The sequence below is a fragment of the Sesamum indicum genome, linkage group LG5, assembly GCF_026168435.1.
Source record: "Sesamum indicum cultivar Baizhima isolate 11 linkage group LG5, ASM2616843v1, whole genome shotgun sequence".
NCBI lineage: Eukaryota > Viridiplantae > Streptophyta > Magnoliopsida > Lamiales > Pedaliaceae > Sesamum > Sesamum indicum.
In genome coordinates, this window is record NC_142661.1 from 14,607,247 (window position 1) to 14,631,908 (window position 24,662).

Below are 24,662 nucleotides of genomic sequence, written 5' to 3' on the forward strand. Positions count from 1 at the left end.
TCTGTAAAAATTAAATTTTCAGTTCGACTGGTTAACCGAAATTGCACACTCCTAGTTATCTCTAATTATATAAATAGTTTTTATTATAAAATTACAAGTTTATTTTTTGAAAGATGTCGATGTACGTAATGTATCGAAAAGGATCTGTGCATTAGGCTTTTTTCTTGAGAAAGTGTTTATGTAAATTTCAATTACAATATCAAAAATGTACTTATAATATTACAAAATGTAAAAGATATTAATTTGTATAATTTAATATAAATTCAGAGTACGTCGATGTAATTTTTCATTATTCATTATCAAAATGTTTGATAAGACTAAGTGTGTGGAGTCGAGATGTTACCTTACTTTTCCGACTATCTAACTAAGATTAAATAGTAAATTAATACATCAATATTACTACATGGAAAATGTACGGGAGAAATACATTTTTAGTCCCTAAACAATATCATTTGTTCGATTTCAGTCCCTAAATAATCCCCATTTCCAGTTTTGGTCTCTCAATTGGTACTTCTTTTCTTTTAGTAATTTCGACACTTTTCGTAAATCAATTGTAAAATCAGACGGAGATTATCTTTTTTTCCGTGCCTCCTTGCCCCCTCACATGCATAGCACGTGATATCTTCCATTAGATTTACAATCAATTGATAAGAATAATCAAAATAGTAAAAAAAATATACATATTTAGGAACAAAAAATAAAAACGATAATTATTTATCAATTGAAACGAATTTTGAGACGGAAAATACAAGGGTAAATTGCAACAACCTTCCTTTAAATTCAGCATAATTATGAATATTCCCTCGTTATTTAAAAAATTACAAATATCCCCCGATGTATGGCAATATTATATAATCTTTGGATGGATGTATGAAATTATCAATTTTATTCCTATTGTTTGTTTTAAAAAAATATTCACTTAATCCATAAAAAAATTAAAAAAATAAAGAGAGTTATAGTTTTTATTCCACAATTATATTTTGGTCAGTTCACCATAAAAATAAATAAAAATCAAACGTGGACTAATGAATTGAGTTAATTGTCAAAAGACCATTAAAATTAGAAAGATATTAATAATTTTTAAAATAATAAAAAAATATTTATAATTATATCAAAAAATCTCAAAAAAAACTATTGTAAATTACAATAATCTTTTTTAAAATTTAACATAATTATAAATACGGGTCGTTATTTATAACCGAATTTGAGGATACTGTGGATGAATTTGGTCGCGGCCAAGAGTGTGACAATAATTCTGGCAATCCGTATTTCCAAACCAATATGGAACGCTTTAGTGGGTGTGGCGATGATCAGCATTATTATGATTAGATAGTGAGTTGATATTAGGTGGGTGTGGGTCCTGATGCGGGTGCAAGTGGACAGCTATTGAGATATTATGATATGGCAGCCAATAAAAATTGCCCACTTGGGGCTGCTTAGAGATAATAGGTCCCACAGCTGCCTTCTGCTGACAATTTAACATGAAAGCACTGTTTTTGCACACATGATTGGTGTGCAAAATTTATATTATTATTATATTTATTTTATAATATAGATATAAAGAATTAATCGGAATTTGATGGGTTTTTTTTAATAATTTTCATTCATTATTAATGCACATAAATAGAATTTTATTGATATAAATATTTAAAGAAATAATCATTTTATATAAAAATTAGTATATTTTAGTCAAAATATATCTTCCAAGAGTTACGCGGAACTCATTACACTTATAGTAATAAACTAGCAACAGTGTTATACTTGATGTGTGTGTCTAATTTATTTTATAATTAGTTATTATGATATATTATTTTTGCGTGCATAAAATAAGTATTTTTTATATTTTATTATATATAATAAATAAGAATAAATATATAAATCAATCACGTTTAAAACAAATATGGAAGAAAGAAACTAAATAAGACCAACTTAAAGTATTAGCGATACAATAAAAGAATTGGTGTAATGGTGTTAAAATAACATGGTGGAGTTACTTTTGTAAATATAATTATTTATTAAAATTATCTAACTAGGGATATATTATTATATTTAAAAATTAGTCCGACCAGTATCATTCACCAAGTTCGACGGTACCACCATCCAATGCGCACCCCAACTACAAGAGTTATCCAATGATCTGTGGGCATTTATTGTGACATTAATAACGTTTAGCGTAAATAGTAAAAACAACAAACACATAGTGTCATGGATCAAGACTCATTGTATTCATCAAGACAATATTATTTTAATAAAAATTGTTAAATAGTTCTCAAACCGTCAATCCCATTGGTTTCCTGGTCATCTTTTTTAACAAGGGGCACCCTGAAGAAATGCATTTGCAATCAAAGAGTTCTTGAAACTTATCAATGTGCACCCTCCTGTCCTTGGGGGCACCATTTTGTAAGGAGGGTGCTCCCGCTTTCTCCCAGATTGGGTTAGTAGAGACATTAGTATTAGGTAAGGATAATGGTGAGGCAACTAAGTTGGGCCCCAAATAAAGATAGTAAACGTCGGTGGAGGTCCTCCAGCTGGAGAGAAACCATTCTCCCAAAGGAGGTATTCGAGGAGGTGTTAGCTCTAGCGTTGATAACTTCCTCTATTCCCTAAAAAGGTCACTTTATCCTTAAAATTATTCAGCATTTTATTATTCCGATTGGATTATGATCAGCCAATCGACATGACAACCTAATAAACATCGATTATCGATCATAAAGACAATCGATGATTCAGATTTCGCTACAAGAAAAATAACTTTTAATTATGCTTAATTACCATAGCCAAAAAATAAGAAATTATGATGAACATTAACTAACTACGACTATACAAAGACTTATTAACCATTGTTTCTGCAAATGAAATCAAAATATTAGTTATAACTAAAAATCATAATAAATATTATGCTCATAGGTAAACACATGATAAATGTTGATTAACCATAGTCATAACTTAAATATTTGCATCAATTTTATTTACAATGTAAAATATTAATTTGTCATAATTATAAGTTGTGGTACATTTATAGCTTAAGAAATATATATATATATATATATATATATTGTAGTGTTTGACATTTTAATGATGTTGCTTTTGGTAGCAGGATGGAATCAAATTATCATAATTTTGATTGGATCTCTTAACTTTTGTACGAGGCTTTCTCCAATCAAAGTTGAGGGGAATAGGCACAGTACATTGAACACGTGAAACCTCCAACATCGAAATAGTCAAGTAGTGGTTAATTATATTGGACAAACACACACACATACACACACCTGCCACACCTGAGGAAATATCGCCATGTTCAATTGAAGCATCAATCATCGAGATTTTGTTTGAATGGTAAAATTAAAATTTTGTAATAAAAAGATTATGAATTCGAGTGTAATAAATATGAATATATGCTTGTTTTATAGTAGTTTATTATTTTTTTTTATCTTATTTAAACATATTTATTTATTTGAATTTTGATGTTTGAATTAGATTTTTGAGTTTGAATATATTGAAGTATATATAATAATTGCACACTACGAAGATAAAAGGAAATATAATTTAAATTTGGAGTTTAAGAAAAGTTGCATAAAAGATTATTAATTGTATAATTATAAAATACAGTATATTATTCTTACTGTTCCATGAAAGATGTTTACATTTTTATTGTTATTTGCTTTATAGTATTGGCATTGTATCTAAATTATTCTTGTTAGAAGAAATATGATTTTTTTATTATTTTAAAGTATTATGATTAAAAATAAAAAAAGTTAAATTGAGTATGATTAACTACGGCTATGTAACGATTGTTGGTCCATATTGTATCTAAAAGCAAGGCCAAAATTACAAACTCTAGAAGAACTATAACATTAAACTATGGTTAATTGACGTGATTAATAACAAAAGTTATAGCAAATAATTATTGACCATGGTCATGTAATGATTTTTGCGAGGATAGCTAAAATATATGTCATGGTGAAAAAGCAAATTTTTTGTGTCGGTTTTATTTTGTTGGGAATGACTAATGTAATTATCTTGTCCCACATAGATAGTATAAACATACTTTCTTCTATATATATTAAACCAACTTGTTACCTTTGAAGTGAGAAGTGTGGGTAGGTGGATTTTGGAAGAATCACCACATGCGTGCGCCCACCTGTCCTGTACCGGTGTTACGGGCGGACTCTCTTGTCAAACAGCGAAATATATTTTTCGCCCGTGCGGCATCTCATGTTTCACCCAACCTTCGACCAGCCTTTGCACATCTCAAAGTTTATCGACTGTCCGTCGCGTGTCTTCGACACCGAAGCTCGCTAGCACGACATCTGAACGTATCCCTGCGCGGCACCGCGTGCCCTTGCGCTCGCCTATCCAAAATGCCCATGTTCACCGAGGCTCTCGGCACGCACGCCTTAGCGCCTCTTAGCGGCCGGCCCCGACTAGCTAGTCCGCCGCCAGGCGTCTCGCCCACAATCTCGGAACCCGCCGACGCATCCCTCGATGGCAAGGAGCATCCTCACTCCGCCTCGGTATTACGGTGCTCCGCATGCGCCCGCAATGCCCGTCTCAAGTCCAACGCACACTCCGGGCATCCTCGGCGCACGCCTTCATCGTGGCCGTCTTCTATACCTCGCCCAAGTAGGACCGCATCTTAAGTCCGAGACCCACATGATATGCCGACATCCTGCCTTGATCCCGCATGGCATGCTCGACATGCCTTCTTGCCTTTCGGCGTGGCTACATAACTTACCCATAGTGCGGCGTCGCCCCACGACCGCTTATCTTAGCCAACGGACCCCCATGTACGGCTAAAACCCGATAGCACGAGCCATGAGTTGGATCACGAGGTCTTGGAGTGCTTGCCTCGATCACCCATTCGCACGAGAGGTGTTGCCCCAGATATCTCGCAGCCCGCGGAGCAACCTTGCGCGTCACACAGAACCTCTTGGTCGTTTTGTGCCCAACGTAGGCAGTCCTGACCCTACGTCGCCCATCCGATTCCCATGCCTTTTGGGGACTCTAAACACTCCTTTGAGATGCCTAGAGCCGGCCCTTGGAGGCCCCCCAACATGCCCCCAAGAGATGCTCATTTAATGCCGATGTTGCCTACCGCCACTGCCGTCGTGCACGGGGAGGGTCTGCTGGAGCTCACCGCATCATACCCCCTTTATAATAGGCTTAAGAATGTTTTTTCTATTTCCAGCAGTAGACCAAAGGGGTTGAGGAGCGCACTTTTTTCGCATCTCCCTCAACCGACGTCCAAATCTCGTGCCGCTTGAATCGTAGCGTAGCCTACGACTTCTACATCATAACCCTTGAGTTTCAGCTCCATCCGATCATCCATCACTGAGGAATTGTCCTCGCAACATTCTGAAACTACAGTCTCGCTACTGCACTGGCAGACTCTGAAGATCGTCGTCTTTTCCTATCCAAATGGAACCGTCTACCTCTAAAACATCTTGGAGGTGTTCCCAACACTCCAAGGATCTCGCCATAGAAACAGTTTTGCAAATCTCCAAAGATAAAGCACTTTGCTTCACACATTTCTCTCCTGCTCGCGTGCAGGGTGGCGCCTGATCGTCGCCCTTATATCTCCTTGCCCAAACGTCCTCGGAATGACTTCATACTTGGCGGATAACATCCCCACCCATCAACGAAGTTCCATACGAACAGTTTTGCAATCCCCAATCGGTAAGAGTCTCTACTCGAACGCCGTTTGCGCACCTGCGTGCCGGCCGGCATCCCACGTCTCTGCAAGTCACTGCCGGCCGTCTTGCCCAAGGAGCGGCCAGTGACATTCTCCCCCACTCGATCCGTTGACGTCCTCGTCAACACATACACGAAGGATTGAGGTGTATGCGATGCCCAATACTCTCTCTTAGTATCGCGCGACACCAGACCGACCTCCTGCTCTTTCGAACACTTCGGCCGTGAGTGCCTCTTCAGCATAACACGTTTTCTCCCCACAAATGGTGCCTCTACCGCACCTGATATGATCATCTCAACGCAAGTGGAAGTCCGTGTACTCTGTTGACACCCTCTTCCCTAATCTGTGCAAAGCTCCCCACAAACATAGTGCCTCAAACACACTCAATTCATCACGAAAACTCAAAGCGGAAGTATGTGCCTCTCGCTGCACTCTCTTCCCAAAGTGGTGGGTAGCTCTCCACAAATAGTGCTTCTATGCACTGTATTTCTCATTGTCTGCTCAATTTGAAAGTCTGTGTACTCGTCTACACTCTCTTCCCCAATGTCGCTCAATCCATGATGGAGTCTGTATACGCTGCTACACTTTCTCCCAATTGTTGCTCACTGATTGTTTGCCCCCAAAGGTAGTGTCTAAATACACCCGATTTACAACGCAAATACCACAGGTCGGAAGTCTGTACACGCATTTTGTACTCTCTTCACAAGTTTTCAAACAAGTAGGTAACAAACTGTGTTTCAAGTCCCGTCAAGTGCGCCTCTGAAACTCTGATGTCCCTCAAAACAGTGCCTCAAATATGCCCGAAATCATTTGGAACGACCGATGTGTGGAGTCTGTGTGCACGCTTCACACTCTCTCCCCCACTCGAGGTGTTGCCGTCCTTGGCAAACACGCATACCCGCCTCTACAGTTGATCACACTTGAACCAACTTTAACGCACATGGGCCGGTTGCCCAAACTGTCGGAACCACGCCCCTCGTGGACCGAACGTCTCTTCAAAGAGTCCTCTCTTGACTCAGCACGAAAATAGGGTCGCTGCCCCCGAACATCGCGGGACTGGGATTCTCATTCGCAACACAACACAAGGCTAAGATTTCTGAATCCTCACCCGGCCACCAAACTCAAGCTTATATCTCCGCCCGGCCGCATCGGCAAGGTTGTGATTTTTATAGTCCTAGCCCGGCCGCAACATCAAGATTTTTCATTCCCCGGCCCGGCTGCAAAACTCAAATTTAACTCTAAGCCCGGTTGCACCATGCCGCTCATGGGTCCGATGGAGCCCGATGCTCCTCTCTGTTCTCAACTTGGTAGTCCCCCTCGAAAATCCCTCAACCAAAGAGCCCATAATATGGCGTCAGAGTCCCCTCGAAGAATATTCGCAATTCCGCTCAATTAGGCTCCTAACGAGCATCCAACGCACGCTTAGTGGGTTGCCCCCACTCATGTTTCGGACAAGTTGCCATTTTTCTCATAACGGATGCTTATGCCCCTCTGGTGCTTGAAGCGTGCGTCTTTCCTCTAGATGCACCATCATCTACCACGACAGCATTCCATCCCACATTTCTGCTCGGCCACATACTGCTCATACCGACAACTGCCCACAAAACGAAGGGGTCTCAACATCCCCTCCTCGCAACCCCAAGGGTGGTTTGTTCGAAGCACCTCATGTGCAATTGTGCCTAAGCACCTCAACATTCTGCTCATGCTTCCCCACTGGAAGGTTCCTCGAATCCTCATGAGAAGGTGGCCCTTCATCCACCACTCTCCACAAAAGGTGGCATCTCGCACACCGCAACGGCCTCATCGCCTAGATCACCTCCTGACTTGCGGCAGATCCACACACATGATTGCTTATCTCGCAATCGTGGCTCTCGCAGTCCACCCGACGCATCGGCATGTCCCACTCTCGCTCAGAAAAATCAAGATGAATTCTAAAATATGATATTCGTTCCATCCCAAAAAAAAATTTCGGACCACGATTGACAGCTTGCTCAACATATCTGCGACGCTAACTCAACTGCCAACCAATTACATCGAAATTGGACCGTTGCCGCTTGCTCTCTAAAGCAGCCCACACTCGCGGGAAAAGGCTCTACCCAACATAATCTCTGTGGCAGACATCCCCCAAAATCATACCGTCTCACAATCGGCTCGCTGAAGCATTTTAAAGCCCAAGACAATAAAGCCACACATCTGTGCCGTAATTCGGTCTGATCTTGTCTCAACTAATGGTCTCAACCCAACTGCCTCTACCTAACGTAGAGCTCGTGTGCCGATCCAAATCTTCAACTGGACACAACTCTCTTTGAAGAGCCCATAGCCCGGGTGGGCTCTAATACCAACTGTCACGGGCAGACTCTCTTGTCACGCAGCAGAATATATTTTTCGCCCGTGCGGCGTCTCAGGTTTCACCCAACCTTCGACCAGCCTTTGCACATCTCAGAGTTTACCGACTGTCCGTCGCGTGTCTTCGACACCGAAGATCGCTAGCACGATATCCGAACGCATCCTTGTGCGACACCGCATGCCCTTGCGCTCGCCTATCCAAAATGCCCATGTTCGCCGAGGCTCTCGGCACGCACGCCTTAGCGTCTCTTAGCGGCCGGCCCCGACTAGCTAGTCTGCCGCCAAGCGTCTCGCCCATAATCTCGGAACCCGCCGGCGCATCACTCAATAGCAAGGAGCATCCTCGCTCCACCTCGGCATTACGGCGCTCCGCATGCGCCCGCAACGCCCGTCTCAAGTCCAACACACACTCGGGGCAACCTCGGCGCACGCCTTCATCGTGGCCATCTTCTATGCCTCGCCCGAGTAGGACCGCATCTTAAGTCCGAGACCCACATGATATGCAGACATCCTACCTTGATCCCGCATGGCATGCCCGATATGCCTTCTTGCCTTTCGACGTGGCTACATAACTTGCCCATAGTGCGCCGTCGCCCCACGACCGCTCATCTTAGCCAACGGACCCTTATGGACGGCTAGAACCCGATAGCGCGAGCCATGAGTTGGATCACGAGGTCTTGGAGTGCTTGCCTCGATCACCTATTGGCACGAGAGGTGTTGGCCCAGATATCTCGCAGCCCGCGAAGCAACCTTGCGCGTCACACAGAACCTCTCGGCCGTTTTGTGCCCAACGTAAGCCGTCCTGGCCCTACGCCGCCCGTTCGATTTTCATGCCTTTCGGGAACTCTAAACACTCCTTTGAGATGCCTAGAGCCAGCCCTTGGAGGCTCCCAACATGCCCTCAAGAGATGCTCATTTAGTGCCGACGTTGCCTACCGCATCATACCCCCCTTATAATAGACTTAAGAAAGTTTTTCCTATTTCCAGCAGTAGACATTGAAAGGGGTTGAGGAGCGCACTTTTTTCGCATCTCCCTCAACCGACGTCCAAATCACGTGCCGCTTGAACCGTAGTGTAGCCTACGACTTCTACTTCATAACCTTTGAGTTTCAGCCCCATCCGATCATCCATCGCTGAGGAATTGCCCTCGCAACATTCTGAAACTACAGTCTCGCCACTGCACTGGCAGACTTTGAAGATCGTCGTCGTTTCCTACCCAAACGGAACCGTCTACCTCTGAAACATCTTGGAGGTGTTCCCAACACTCCAAGGATCTCGCCATAGAAACAGTTTTGCAAATCTCCAACGATAAAGCACTCTGCTTCACACATTTCTCTCCTACTCGCGCACAGGGTGGCGCCTGATCGTCGCCCTTATATCTCCTTACCCAAACGTTCTCGGAATGACTTCATACTTGTCGGATAGCATCCCCACACATCAAGCAATAGCAGGTCTGATTCCAGCATTGAATAGATCGGCAGATAAAAATATCTGCCCATCAGTAATGGAAATTACATGAGTAGGAATATAAGCCGAAACATCTCCTGATTGAGTTTCAACTATTGGTAAGGCGGTCATACTTCCTTCACCTAAACTAGAACTTTAGCGGCTCACATCTTTAGCCTGGCCCAAGTAAAGTAAGCCTAAAGAGCCCAAGCGATATAGGCGGCGATTGAGAAGCTTTTCCACACTTGAGCGGGCAGATTAATTAGAGCCCTTGCTAGACTCCCCCTCAGACCGGAATGCAATTGGCTTAAGAAAAGCAAGCAACTGCCGACCAGGCAAGAGAACATATTTACAATTCCAGGGAAGGATGACCTCAGACCGCGGAAAGCTACTCTCTCGCATACGAACAGTTTTGCAATCCCCAATCGGTAAGAGTCTCTGCTCGAAGGCCGTTTGCGCACCTGCGTGCCGGCCGGCATCCCCTAGCCGCCCGCACGTCCTCCGCAAGTCACTGCCAGCCGTCTTGCCCAAGGAGCGGCCAGTGACACCCGGGCTGGGCTTGCATGGTTCTATACTTTTTTGGGAAAATTACATTTAAATCTTTCATTTTTCACATTTTTGGACTCTTAAGATGACCATGTTATGGAGGTTGAGGAAAATCCTCATCACTTGCCGATTTTTTTTGCTTCTACTATTGAAGAGTCCGTTTTTTATGGCTGGTGAAGAGTCCGAATGCTGGAATTTCTCAACCAACCAACCTGCTCCTCTATAAATACCTCAGTCCCTTATGCATTCTACATACAAAAAAACCGAATCGCTTCTGTGTGCTCCTCTTACATTTTCTCTCTTTTTCTTCTCTGAGTGTTCTTATATTCGTTGTTCCAAGCTCTCTACCATGAGTTCATGTTTAAGAGAGTTATAGTTGTGTCAACCTTGGGGAGCGAATAGTTTATACTATCTGCACCACAGTAGTACCGAAATTTCGCTTTCAAGACAATGGTTTGTCCACGGCACAACCTTTAATTTTCCAACAGTTGAAAGCGAAACATATTTTTGCCGTAGTTAATAGTAGTCATTATCACGAGTTTTAGCCATAACCACTAATATTGTTGCCAATAGTAATTTTTTTTCTAGAGAAATAATATACAAAATATTTTTTATTTCTTTCGAATATATATATTTTTTGAAGTTATAAATTTATTTATTTAGTAATGTAATGTATTAACTGATGTAAAGCTTACATCTCTATATTAAAAAAATTGATTAAATCATCTAATAAATTAAGAAAGAACATGATAATAATGATGAGAACAAATATTACATTAACAGAAAGAGCATATAATAAATTTTATAATTTTTATTCCCTAGTTAGTCTACAAATAATTTCAACACCATTTGCATTTTTTTAATTTTTAAATCGAGAATGATTTATTTTTATATTCAATATCTTTAAATTAAATATATAAAAATTTTAAAGTACAAAATACATTGTAAAAAAACTATGAGAACCGTTTGGAAGGAGTCGTAATCAAGTTTGGACCGATATGTATATCATGGGACGAATAAGTTAATATTCAATCAATATTATATTAATACGTACGATTTATTTTAAATTTACAATTTTAAATTTATTTATAAAACATCAATCCCAAACGTAGAAAGGTGACCAGTCATTCATTAATAGCTGTATTATTGGAGGCTATTATGGACACACATTTTGTAAAATTATGTGAAAAACTCTCTTTACATTACGAACTAACAAAAGTTTGATGACACGAGCGCTCTATGTTTTCTTTATGTTTTTCCACACATTTTTGGACTCTAAATTAATTGAAATACCCCTCTTTTGTCTATTAAAACACTTTACTTTAAATTACCTTTTTTGGCTTGTTTTTTTGTGCTTAGTTAGTTTAAGTATATTTTAATAAATTAAATTTATTTATAGAATATATATTAATTAAATATTAAAATAGATAAAAAAAAAGTATATAAATTTTTTAAAAGCTTAAAATTTAAATGGGAAAATCACAATACAAAAGTCAATATAATAAATTTTGGGTTTGAGCTCAATTAATTAATTAACTTGGTTCAATTATTGATTAGATCAACATAGAGTTTGGCTTAATTTGGCCCGAGCCCTAGTCCACAAGGAATAGTTGAAGAACGTCAGGAACGTGGGATCTTGATCCCCAACACTTTATTTAATATTTTAGTTATTATTGCGTCACTCAGGTTCTAAAAGTTCTATTATATCGATTCTTCAGTGATATCAGTGTCCGATTTTTGCACCATCAATTGATATTCGTGGAATTATATGATTTAATCCTCAATTTAATCACATGATCATATTTGTTTTATACCTTTAAATATATGTTGTTGTTGAGTTTTTAATTTTGAAAAAGATTCAAATGTTATTAGATTGTTAATTTAATATTTTTGAAAATTTTCTGAACATCGTGCAGACAAAGCGCATAGTGTCGTGTGGGCACTGGGCTTCAAACCCTAGTTTTCAAGGTGGAGGAAGGAGTCCTTCATCACTCCGCCACCAAGTGGTTTTGTTGCATCGTTGCGTGAGCTTTTATCAGGTCTGACTGTATACGAACCTCACAAATTATCCCGAAAAAGCGTGTCGATAGGAAGAGGAGATCTTGGACCTAATCAGCCACCCAAACTCTTTTTCTACAATTGATATAAGATACTTTCCTACATCATAAATATAAATTATTGAGCAACAAAACATTTAACGGAAAATGCAACGTGGTACGATCTTGATTGAATTGCGACCCCTTCTACAATAACTTTTTTGCAACGAGCACTTAATTATTGTAGCTAATGTCATTTTTATAGTCATTATAGTAGTTATTATTTACTTTTCTATTTGTTATTATGATTTTTAATATTTAATTTAATCATTAAAAGAAAACAATACTCATATAGATAAGTTGAATTGATCAACATGTATTATGTTAAATAATTACTTCAAAGAATAAATATTCAATAGTTAAATTGATGAATAAGCTTATTTTTGTTAAATGCGTAAGTCGGCTAAGGACCGGCACGGATGAATTCAAAGAACCTCAATTCAGGATCAATTCACTATTGTTCATAACCAGTCTCGAGTCTTTAAATGGGTCCTAATTGATCTAAATGATGTCAATACAATTTAAATCATGTTTCTTTTTTTTTTTTTTAATACAATGCATACTTCCCTTCCATACTTTGGGCCAGGATCCAAAAGCTGTGGCCCATAATAGATGGCAGGCCCAATGATTCTGCCCAAAGGCTCCAGCCCACAATTTTGATCCGGCAAAAGACTGCAGCCCAACAGAGCTATATCTATTTTTCCCTCAACTCTTCTCTTTTTACAATTTTCATTTTTCGAATTTTCAACTTTTGGAGCGTCACTTCTTGGTTGCAAAATTTGTTGCAATATTAATCCTTATTTATTGTTTTACTTTTTTTATTTGTTATTATGTTTTTAATTTTTTATTAACATTATAAAATTATTAATGTAGAAGTAAAATTCATCTGTATTATATTAAATAATTATTGATAAAAGAATAATTACTAGTCAAATCAATATATGAGCTTATTTTGATGAAATGTGTAAAATAGATAAATAATTCAAAATTAAAAAAAAGTTAATATTTGAAAATTGTATACAAGTATAAAATATTATGCCCAATTGAATGATGACAAGTGTAAAATAATATATATTAATCATCAATTATATTTCTTTTTCTATATATATTTTAGAATTTACTAAATTAATTTTATGTAAAAATAGTTAACTTAATTGATATGATAATATATATTTGATCATCAAATATATATATATATATACATATATATATGTCGAGTGAATTGTCCGTGAAATGCAGTAATAACATAAAATATAACACAATGATGGCCAAAGAATAAACTATATTCATTATATTTAACATTTCATCGAGTAAGATTATTAATATTAGATTATAAAATAGGCAATTGATTGGTTTTCTGGTCATTTATACTAACACATGGATAGCTACCTAGCAATAGTCCATGGCCTAGAGAATAAATGAAATTTTGTAACCCTGTAAGTTACGAGTTCCATGCAAATACAATCTTTTCCATCAAACTAATCTCCCAATCGAAGTCTAGGCAAGGAATTGCAATCGATTCCCATCTACGAATTTAATATATATGTATCCACTCTACATATGTGTTTATCATTTATCAACACTTGGAACTCCTTTACTATTGATCAACTACAGTGATCATAGGCACTTGAGAACATAGGAGAGTTTTCATCATCTTATGATGAGCAACGAATCTCACATTGGAACCCACCAATCTTCATACATACTTTAACTATGTCTGAAATATGGCCTTTTACAACCGTAATATAAACTATAGTTGTGTCAGTCATGATCAAGTTATAATCATCCTATGCACAAGGCTACTTTGGAACCTCAAGTCAAAAAGCCACTTAATGCATTATTATAACAAAGGAGAATCAAGTCATACCAATCATGCAGATCAATTCGACGGACTTTATAGCTCCTTATCAAGCTCCCACTAAAGTGCACAGACGTCATACATCACTGTTTATAAAATAAGACAATTATATGAACTCATCACTTAGTGCAAATCTCTAGAAAATTATGGTCAAACCCTAGCTATCTCGGCCGATTCATCAATTCGGAATACTTTAAAATCAAATCATATATAAAGGTTGGTTTCATGATCGGCATCACGCATAACCCCATAGATCAAAGATCGTCTCTCAATATTAACATTTTCTTTAAAAAAAGAAAAAGAAAAAGGGTTCAAAATGGCTGACAATGAGCCTACAATTGGCTTGGCTGTCACTAATTTGAACATTTTTTGTCTTGGTGTTCATTTTGTCCAAACATAATTTATCTAAAACCCCACTAATCAATGGAAGAGTGTATCCCATCTCCCGTATCCTTATCCACAACACCATACAAAACCATTAATACTAAGCTTTAATATTATAGGCTAAAATGCATAAAATCTCCTTATATTTTAAAAAGTTTACTAAAACCCCCATCTATTTAAAAATAGGCTAAAACCCATTTTGTGTTTCTTAAACTTAGTTCTATTGTCTCTCTCCGCTAAATCTAACTAACGGTGTTAATTTTTTCATAAAATAACCTTACACCCTTGCTTAATATAAAATATTATTTAAAAAAATAAACAAAATTAACACCTCGCCCACCCCATTGCCTATCCCCCACCCCCAATCATTGCCACCCCTCCCTCCGCCTTCTCTCTTCCCCACAGATGGGGGCGACGCCACCGCGACGTTGCCCTGATCAAGAAAAATTAATTTTGATTATATTAATTAAATATATTTTAGTTACTTAAGAGTAATTTTATTTAATTATAATAATCAAGGTGGTACAATTTTTGTCCCATGAATAGCCAATTTTTGCTGGACGATTTTACCCCTGGTAATAAAGTAAAAAAGTAGAGTTGGTGGACTTTCATCTCCCTCCTCACTTTCTTACATCTTGGGAGTGAAACTTTTCCTCCATTTTTGCTCACCCGAAGCTCAACTCTCTTCGCCCCTTTTTTCTTCCTTTTGGTTTGTTCTTTTTAGAAGCTCAAACATGGGTACTTATGGGGTTATTTTTTCGTGTTTTCGGTTGTATCTTCTTAGCAAAATTAGTATTAGAAGGGCTATAATGTCTTTTTGCTACCAAAATAATAATAATACTTCAAAATAAACACTTAATTAAATTAATATGATTTTGTAATACATGTAACTAAACATTTTATTATTAATATCGAGTTTTTTAATTATTCATTTAGTAAAGAATAATCATATCCTATATTTAATTTTATCTTATAACAGACAATTTTATTATTATATATATAATCACACCAACCAATTAAACAAAGTAACTAACCCCTTGTAGTATGGGATTGAAAAACAAATTTCCCTATTGTCGTGTTGCTCAAAGTTTTCAAACGTAAAGGAGTGACAATTCATTCTAATGGGCATCTAATAAGACCAAGAAGCGTGTTTTGGAAATATGCCATGTGATCTGTCAACTAAGGAAAAGGATAAGAACAAGGCTGTCTGTGAATTGAACCATACATTCTTTAATTGTCGCAATTCTCACCATTTGCGTACACATTTCCTTGTTATGGAATTTTTCTCAGTATCCCAAACTGCATAAAACGATGTCGTTCTGACGCTATATATCAGAAGTCAGAGAACAGAGAGGGATTGGACAAGTCTCGAAAAGAGGGCAGTTACTTCGAATTGAAACTCATAATTGTCAAACTCAAATTTCCGAACAGAATTCATCCTCAACGTCCAAATATTTATTAAGTGGATTTAATGCAACTTGACCGTATGATATTGTAAATGAATAAATTATTTTCATACGAAAAAATAATAATAATTTATTCTCTTATTCTTTTCAAATAAAACAATTTTCCTCCTCAGATCCTTATATTTTTTAAAACAAAACAATTTACCTCCCTATCTAAGAAGAGAAATTGCTTCATTTAAAAACCACAGAAACGTAGATTGCTGCATTTTAAGAAATACAGATAAATAAATTACGATTTTTTTTTTATGAAAAGGTAATCTTGCTCATTGACAATATCCCATTAAGTTGATTGTAATTTCTTCACTAAAAAGATTGAGGGCAAACAATTTTTAGTAAAAAATATTAGGAAAAAATACAAACAACCCCCTTGTGATATCGCAAATTAGCAAATAACTCCCTTATGAAAAAACAAATATCGATATACCTCTCTATACTTTTTAAAATACAACAATTTACTTATATTTTTCAAAATGAAGTAATTTACCTCCTTGTATAAGGAGATAAATTGCTTCATTTTAAAAAATATAGAAGAATAAATTACTATATTTTTTTCATAAAAAAATAATATACTCATTTTCAATATTACGGGAATAAATTTGTATTCACCCAAAAGAATTATAGAGAATATAAATCACTACTGCTTACCTTTCATTTTGGAGGGAGATGTTGGTGAGCTATAATTAGGGAATTTAATAGAATAGAGTGGTGGGTTCTAAAATAGTATAGACAGACTGTAGTGTTCTGTTATCACTATCAGTTTGCATCATGATTTTTTAATGAAGCTGTAGGAATCTTTCTTCCTTTTACGATACGAGGAGGAGGGTTCAATTTTCATACACTTAGGTTTTCTTATTTAAAATAAAATAAAATAGAAACGACTGCGGAAGCTGTGACAATTTGACCATTACGGTTGAGGGGTGTTTGTAATAGTTTAAAATAAAAATTTATTAATTTATTATTGAAAATAAGTTGGGAAAATTATTTTAATTTTATCGTTTTTTGTTTTTAAATCATTTAATAAATTAATTTAAGGTAAAAGTTATAAGCAGTTCTTAATCAATTCTTGTAATTCATTAATAAAATTGTAAGTGCTGATTTTTTCTTGTCGAAAAAGTCCAACTTCAACTTCTTTTCAGTCTTAATTTTGTTTTAAACGCTCCCAACTTTTATGTTGTGCCTACACTTTCATGTTCATAAGATACGTGAATAATCAGTGCGAACAACATTTTTTCTTTAAAGAAAAAAACTCATTTAAAAATGGCAATTGTCTGGAGGGTTAATTACACTTTGACTCCTTAGACAATGCAAAAAGATTGTATTTTTTTTTAATTTTTTTAAAATTATAATTGTAGCACCTTTCATTAGGGTTTGGATAAAAAGATATTGTTCTCAGTAAAAGTAAATAAATAAATACATAAACTTATAAGTTTACGCTTCATTCAACATTCCATATAAATTATTGACAGTATGACTTGTTCTTTTATTCATCAACGGATACTTTGTCCGATGATGATAATTCGAGAATAATATTTTGTTATAATTACACCATTTAGATTATATTTTATTTTGTTTATAAATTATACGAAAGGGTACTCAGAGGTTTGACATAATTATAAGTATATATTTATTATTTTAAAAAACTACCAGTGTGCACGATTGTCCAACAACTTGGTCAATCTTTTAGTCTCCGTTAGTTTTTCATGAATTTTTTTATGGTGGACTGATCAAAATGCCCTTGTGGGTTGAATTATAATTTTAATTATTTTTTAAAATTTTCTGAAACTTTTTTATGGATTAGGTGAACAATTTTTTTACAAATTTTCAAAATTTTTCAATTAACAAAATAAAACAAAGGACAAAATAGACAATTTCAATTCCCATGTCCAACGATTATATAATTTCATCAAACATCATGAGAATATCATATTACTAATATTTTAAATAATGAGGGTATTCATAATTATGTCAAATAAACCTAATTAAATCTCGTTATAATTTATTCTATATGGCATGCAAAATGAGAGATAATTGGAAGTTTATGTAAATTTTTTATTTGACATCAGCACTTCTCATTCAAATCTAATGAAAAGGGTATAGTCCAACAAGGGATCTAATTGTTATTAACCCTAATATGAATGGACTTGTACAAAATATTACCAAAAAAAAACGATTTTGATTTGAAAATATTTTCCAAAACAGATAGAAATAATGGATGCGAGAGAAAGGGAAAGTAGATAACCTGTCACCATCATTACTTGCTATTTAACAAAAAGTTGTTCAGACTTGGGAATCCCTAATCTTTTGTTCCATTTCACTTATGTTTAAGGATAATTACATTTACCTCCCCTAACAATTGATGTAATTACACATACATCCTTTATAATTTGAAAAATTAAATCTAATATTCATGAAGTTTGCTTTAATCTAACAAATAAGTCCATCCGTTAGTCAAAATTCACTAAATTTGCTGATATTAACAGAATAACTGAATGAAAATTGATATTTACCATCACTTGGCTTATTACTGATTTTGTAGGTCAAATAATTTTTTTCGACTAAACTACCCTTATAACTATAAAATATATCTTCTCACATGCATTAACGCGTGAACACGTATGAGGGTAACTTGATCATAAGAGAATTTATTTGACCTGTAATAAGTCAGTCGGGGTTAAATATAGATCTTTTTTTCAATTTTTTTGTTAATATCAGCAAATTCGGTGAATTTTATTTAACGGAAAAACTTATTTATTATATGAAAGCAAACTTTAGAAGTATTAAATGTAATTTCTCAAATTACACGCTGTTTACTTATATTTATTATCTGACACTTGTTTCCATGTCATGTTTCACATTCTTTGACTAATACGTTTGAATTGGAAATATTACCTCACATAAAATTAAGTACTCCTTTGCAGTTGGCGTAGTTATTTATTTGGTTTTTTCTTTTCTTTTTTTTTTTTTTTGGTTTTTGTGAACCATAGCTAACTAGTTAATTTGCAATAAATATGCTTTAAAATTTTGACCATTTTGAAAATCAATACTGTTGATTGCTTATCAATAATTACATATATTGAATCCGTCGTTAATTATAATATATTTTTAATTAAATTCATGTATTTTTTGATTTATCAAAATATTCTTTGGGCTTTGCTAATAATAAAAGAAATACAAATGGATAGACCTAACACATAATAAGATATTCGGGTCTTTGGCATATATGGTGCATGCAGACAGATATATATTGCTGACATGGTTTGTCATCGTGGCATCGATCCAGTTATTATTCTTTTGCTGAACCTACAGGCTTGTTTATTTAAATAATTTTAAAAAAAAATTAACAAAATTAATATAATTTTAAAATTAGAAACAAATTTAATCAAATCGTGGATGGCATTCACGATTTATAATTTTATTTTTTTAATTTTATTTTAAAATAGTGAATACCATCCACAACTTCAAGTGAAAGGCATCCACTTCCTCTAATTTTGTTACACATTATCTTTATTAAAAAGAATTAGTGAAAGAAAAGTTGTATATAAGATAGTCGCTAAATAAAATTAGTGACAGTTGTTGTCACTCTATTGTGGTGTTACTAATTATAAATACTGATAATTTTTGTCACTAATAATTATATACTGATAAGATAAATTTTGTTCGCTTAATTTATATTTTTAGTAATAATTTTGAAATTATTCTTTGATATTTTATCACTAATATATATTATGTCAGTAACAATGAATATTTGCATTAATCAAACATTTTGGGACCTTAAAACATGTGATTATTTATATCATTTATACAGAGGATCATCACTGACTCAATTCAGATCAAATATCTTGTAGTTGAAAAGGATCTAACTTTCATGAAGAAGTCTAACCTCCTCTCTATTTGATGCAATGATTATGTGTCCATCAAAAGTAGGAATGACAATAAGTCGAGTTTGAGACGAATTCATCAAAATTCGGAACCTTCTTCTCCAAGAAATCCCGAATTCAGACTAGGGACTTGTTGGGTTCGACTCGATGAACCCAATTAATATTTTTAAAATATTAAAAAATATATTGTCTTGAAAATAATACTACCACAACTCTATAAATATAAGATAATAATTTTCTTGAAAGGTTAATATTTTTTTTTTGGGTAAACTTATAAGTGCATGTTTTAAGCATTAAGTAAAATATTAAAATTTTAGAGTATGTGTTACTTATATAAAAATTAAAATATTTATAAACTATTTATATTATTATTTTTTATGCGATCAAAAAGTGCTCGTGGAGGAACTGTTTGGACTTGGATTCTTTGGGCGAATCTTTACCAAGCCTGGTAAAAGGAACTAGTAAAAAAAATATTAGCACTCTAATGATCAATTCAGCAATTGATGATAAAAAGATAAATTCTAAAGAGAATAAACTAGCAATGGATGCTTAGAAAATAAAGGAATGATTTTGTTGAGAAGAATGCTTTAGCAGTGGGTTGATAAGTGTGGTTGCGTTAAGATAATGTTACCTTAAATCAAAGGGGAAGACTGACTTTTATAGCTGTCGCCCGTAGCAGATGAGGAAGCAGGATCCGGGAGATTTGGTCCAACAGTTGTTGTGGAAAGTTTTCACAAATTTTGGGGGACATTGACAAAGATCTCCAAGGAGTCCCAGCTATGAGGGAATAAATTTCCTGACGGATATATTCGAAAATTTCAGGGGGCATGAGCAACATCCAGCATTTTCTCTACGTGGGCGGTTACTCACTCTCAGAGCAAATAGTCTCCTGTAATTTGCATGGCCGAGGCCTATCCCTCAAAAGTCCATACACGGACTCCAGCCAGTTGGGGACTATTCCCTCTAGGGCCTTGTGCACTCCGAACCCTCTTGCCAAATTTCCGCACAGATTTGGTCTTCAATGTGTCAGGCAAACACTTGGGCAGAATACATTGTTTGCATATCAATTTTAATTTATAAAAAGTATAAGGTAATATGTCCTATAAGTATAAATAAATTACACATATTTGTTATATATATACTAATATATATTTTTATATAAGTATATATAAAATATACAAGAAAAATAAATAAAATAATAATCGTGGTGGGTTCCGGAAGGGTTCAAGTCCAAATCACAAAAACTGAAAAACCAGCATTGGAATCCATTTAAAATTTGGAGACCCATCCCAATCAAAAGGGATCCAGGTTGGCCATCTCCAGTCAAGACAAGACAACTAATATTTTTTTTACTATCTAACCATAAGTTCCAATCCTTATCCATCTTAGATGACTTATGAACTGATCATAAGATGACCTCATTCTATCCATAAATATGGATAAACAATCCACTAAAATGGGACAAATAAATTGTGGAGCAACACAAATAAATATATATAACAAAATAGTTTCCATAATGCAACATATCTTACATTAAAAAATACTCTTATTTTTAGATAGACGTAAATTACAATGATCTTCTCTAAAGTTTCGCATAATTATAAATACTTTTTCGTTATTTGAAAAATTACTAATACTCCCTGATTTTAACGACTGTCTAACAATTTGCTCAATTCATTTGATTTTCATCCATTTTTTATGATGAACTGACCAAAATACCTTGACGGATTAAAAATTATATTTTTAAATTTTTTATTATTTTTTTGGACCAAGTGGATAATTTTTTATAATTTTTAAATTTTTTTCATCCACTTCATTCAAAATTTTTATAGGTTTTGATTTTTTTAAAAAATAAAAAAAATACAATAATGGTAAAGTTGACAATTTCATACCTTCATCCAAAAATTACATAATTTTTGCAAATATCAAAAAAATATTTATAATTTTCAAATAATAAAAAAATATTTATAATTATGATAAATTTCGAGCGATGGTTGGTTTTATTTATCATTTTATATGTGACTTGTAGAAAGAAGCAATTATAAAGCTCTTCAATTATAAAGCTCTTGTCTTCATGTGTCCTCTACTGATAGTGATCATTGTCAATCATCAATCAGAATCTTTCACAAAGTCTATTTTTTTTATCAGATCACCTTTTAGACCATCGCCCAAAGACTTTTTGTCCTTTTGACATTCTTCTTTCAAGAATGCGCTTTTGTCGGGTTTCACTCTCCCCTCTCACGTTTCTCTTCTTTTAAAAAATATACAAATTATCTTTTCTGTAGAAATAATAATATTTTTTAATTAATATGTTAAAAACAATTAAAAATATATAGTCAGAAAACTGTTTAGATCATATTTAAATTTAATATTTTTAATCAAGTACTTTAAGAATAATGGGTTTCTCTATTAAATAATAGAAAATGAAAATATCACATTTGGGTTTCAAAACAAATGATCCCTTTATATCAGCTATAGTTTAAATTCTGACGTGGAAATAACTGTATCTGTGATTGATTGTTTTGATTAAGGGGTGTTGTTAAAAAATTAAATTAAGAGAGTGTTCAGCTAAGCTGAATAAAGGAGCTTATAAGGTCACCCAAACACGGACTATTTTTTTTTAAATTATAATTTAAATTAAATTGAACAAAAGTATTTGCCTTGACAATATAATTTTTTATTATGTTTATTTAAAATTAAATTAAAATAAACTGAAACCTATTAATTAGTGAGAACGTGCTTGTTGCATTATAAGATATTTTTATAAAAAAAAAAGTTGAATTTTTTTAACAATTTATTTTTCCTAACTTTTTTTTTTTCGGGATATACAACATCCTAATAATGTCTAAAATCTATCAATTATCGAGGTCATTAAGTAATTTTATTAAAAAAAAAAAACTTTCACATAAATCTTTTTCTGCTTATTCAAATTTTATATTTTAATTATTTGTTGGTATTTTTTAGAATATAATAATTTTAAAAAATTGCCTACATTCAAATAGTAAACTTGATGGAAAAGTAAAAGTAACATCAATACAAATAAAGATATTAAAACGAAATTAATGTCGACATATAATCATTCCCACTTTGTTAAACCAAGATTTCATAAACAAAAAGATACTTTTGTAATGTTTATCATCACATTATAAAAAAATTAAATTTTTGCTATATTATGAATAACCACAATATGAAAATCGTGATAAATTAATACTATTAATATAGTTAAAAAAATCAAAGCTATAATTTAAATTTTTAAAACGATAATCAATATTTATCATGATTTTTAGCCATAATCGATGCATTTGCCATGATTTTAGCTATAATTAATATTTTCACCACATTGCCGAGACAACAAATAGGTTTATAAGGTGAATAGCAATTTATCCCCATGTGATATTGAAAATGAATACATTAACCCCCTATGAAAAAAATATAGCAATTTATCCCCCATGTACTTTTTAACATGAAGCAATTTACCCGCTTATACAGTGAGGTAAATTGGTCCATTTTAAAACTCATATGAAAGATAAATTAATGTATTTTAAAAAATATAGAGAAGTAAATTGCTATTTATTTTTTTATAAGAGATAATTTGCTCATTTACGATATCATATTTGCATTTATTCCTTTACCACAATTTTTATTTTTTTAATTATAATAATTAATCATAAGCAAAAAATTATATTTGTTCTTATGGCACTGTCTAGAGAACTGAAAAAAATACGGGAAGGAAAAGCAGAAATTTGAATATAATTAATGAACATAATTGTCTGGCTCATCATTTGAAACAAAAAATCAAATTACAGAAGAAGAGCTTCCCAGATTTCAGAAAAGACTTGAATGATGACTTTATGATGATGATAAGAGTTTAGAGACAGAAAACTGCGCAACAAATTCTCCAAATCTTTTGCTTCAAACAACTGTTTCTCCACAATCATTTCCACCATGGATGTCCTGAAATCACTGTAGGGATCACTCGAGCGCTTCACCACCGCCAAGCTGTCTTGCACCGCTGGCTCAGCCGCCGTCCTCCGCCGTGTGCCCGTCGAGGGAAGAAAACTTGCCCTGTCATCCTCCTCTTCTTCTTCTTCATCGCTGCTGAACAACCCATTGTACTTGCATTCCGGGAACTGTGCAAATCCTGAATACTTCTTGTTGTACGCTATGGAGCGGCCCTTCTTCTTGTTTGTGGGCTTTTTCTTCTCTTTGGGAATTCCATAGAGAGGTGAGATGATGGGAGAAGCTGGTGGGCATTTCCGACCGTCCACATCAGAGGAAAAAAAATGGAGTTTGCTTCTCAAGAAATAGCTTTTTTCCGGCATTAATGGTGAGAAGCTGAATGGGCTACGAGGTTGTGGGGAGAAGAGCTCGACCAACTGGTAGTGTTGGCGGCCGTGATGGGTCTCAATGACGTCAGAGATTTGATCTTTGGATTTGCATGAGCCGAGGGGTGATCGGAAAATGCGGCAGATACGGATTTTGAGACGGTTCTCCGCCATGGGGGGGGGGGGTTGTGGATGGGAGAAGGTTGACTGCCAAGTTTCTTTCTTGTAAGAAAGAGCAGCTGCTAGTCGGCAAATTTAAGGAGGAGAATATAAGCTGAGGAGAGAGAGTAGGGGGAGGAGAGAGAAAGAATTTGATTATTGAAAATAATAGAGAGTTTTGATTGTCATTAAAAATTCATAAGCACTTTTTGCCGTTTTCGTCTTCATTCTTGTCCCCATTAGACTTAATCGAGGTAGTATATATATTGATATCCTCGAACTCCGTTAAAGCGGGTGATTACTTTTTGTAGGTATAAAAGTTTGATTTTTGAATTTGTATTGAGTTATGTTGTGGGAAAAATACAAATAATTTATCTTTGACATAATTACGCTCTCTTTCCTTAAATTTTAATGTAATTATACCTCTATCACTCTAACAAATAAATCTATTTGTTAGTCAACCTTC

At 34.7% G+C, this 24,662-nt stretch overlaps 1 protein-coding gene across 1 annotated transcript; it reads right to left on the bottom strand.

The window, feature by feature from the left end:
• Positions 1-23,437: 23,437 nt before the first annotated feature.
• On the bottom strand, positions 23,438-24,350 carry OFP8 (ovate family protein 8). Its single transcript, XM_011080143.2, has one exon. The coding sequence runs from the start codon at positions 24,209-24,211 to the stop codon at positions 23,513-23,515; it is 699 nt and encodes a 232-aa protein (XP_011078445.1). The 5' UTR covers positions 24,212-24,350; the 3' UTR covers positions 23,438-23,512.
• Positions 24,351-24,662: the final 312 nt, after the last annotated feature.

Excerpts from the sequence above, each read along its gene's own strand:
- OFP8 (XM_011080143.2), bottom strand. The coding sequence starts at position 24,211 with ATGGCGGAGAACCGTCTCAAAATCCGTATCTGCCGCATTTTCCGATCA.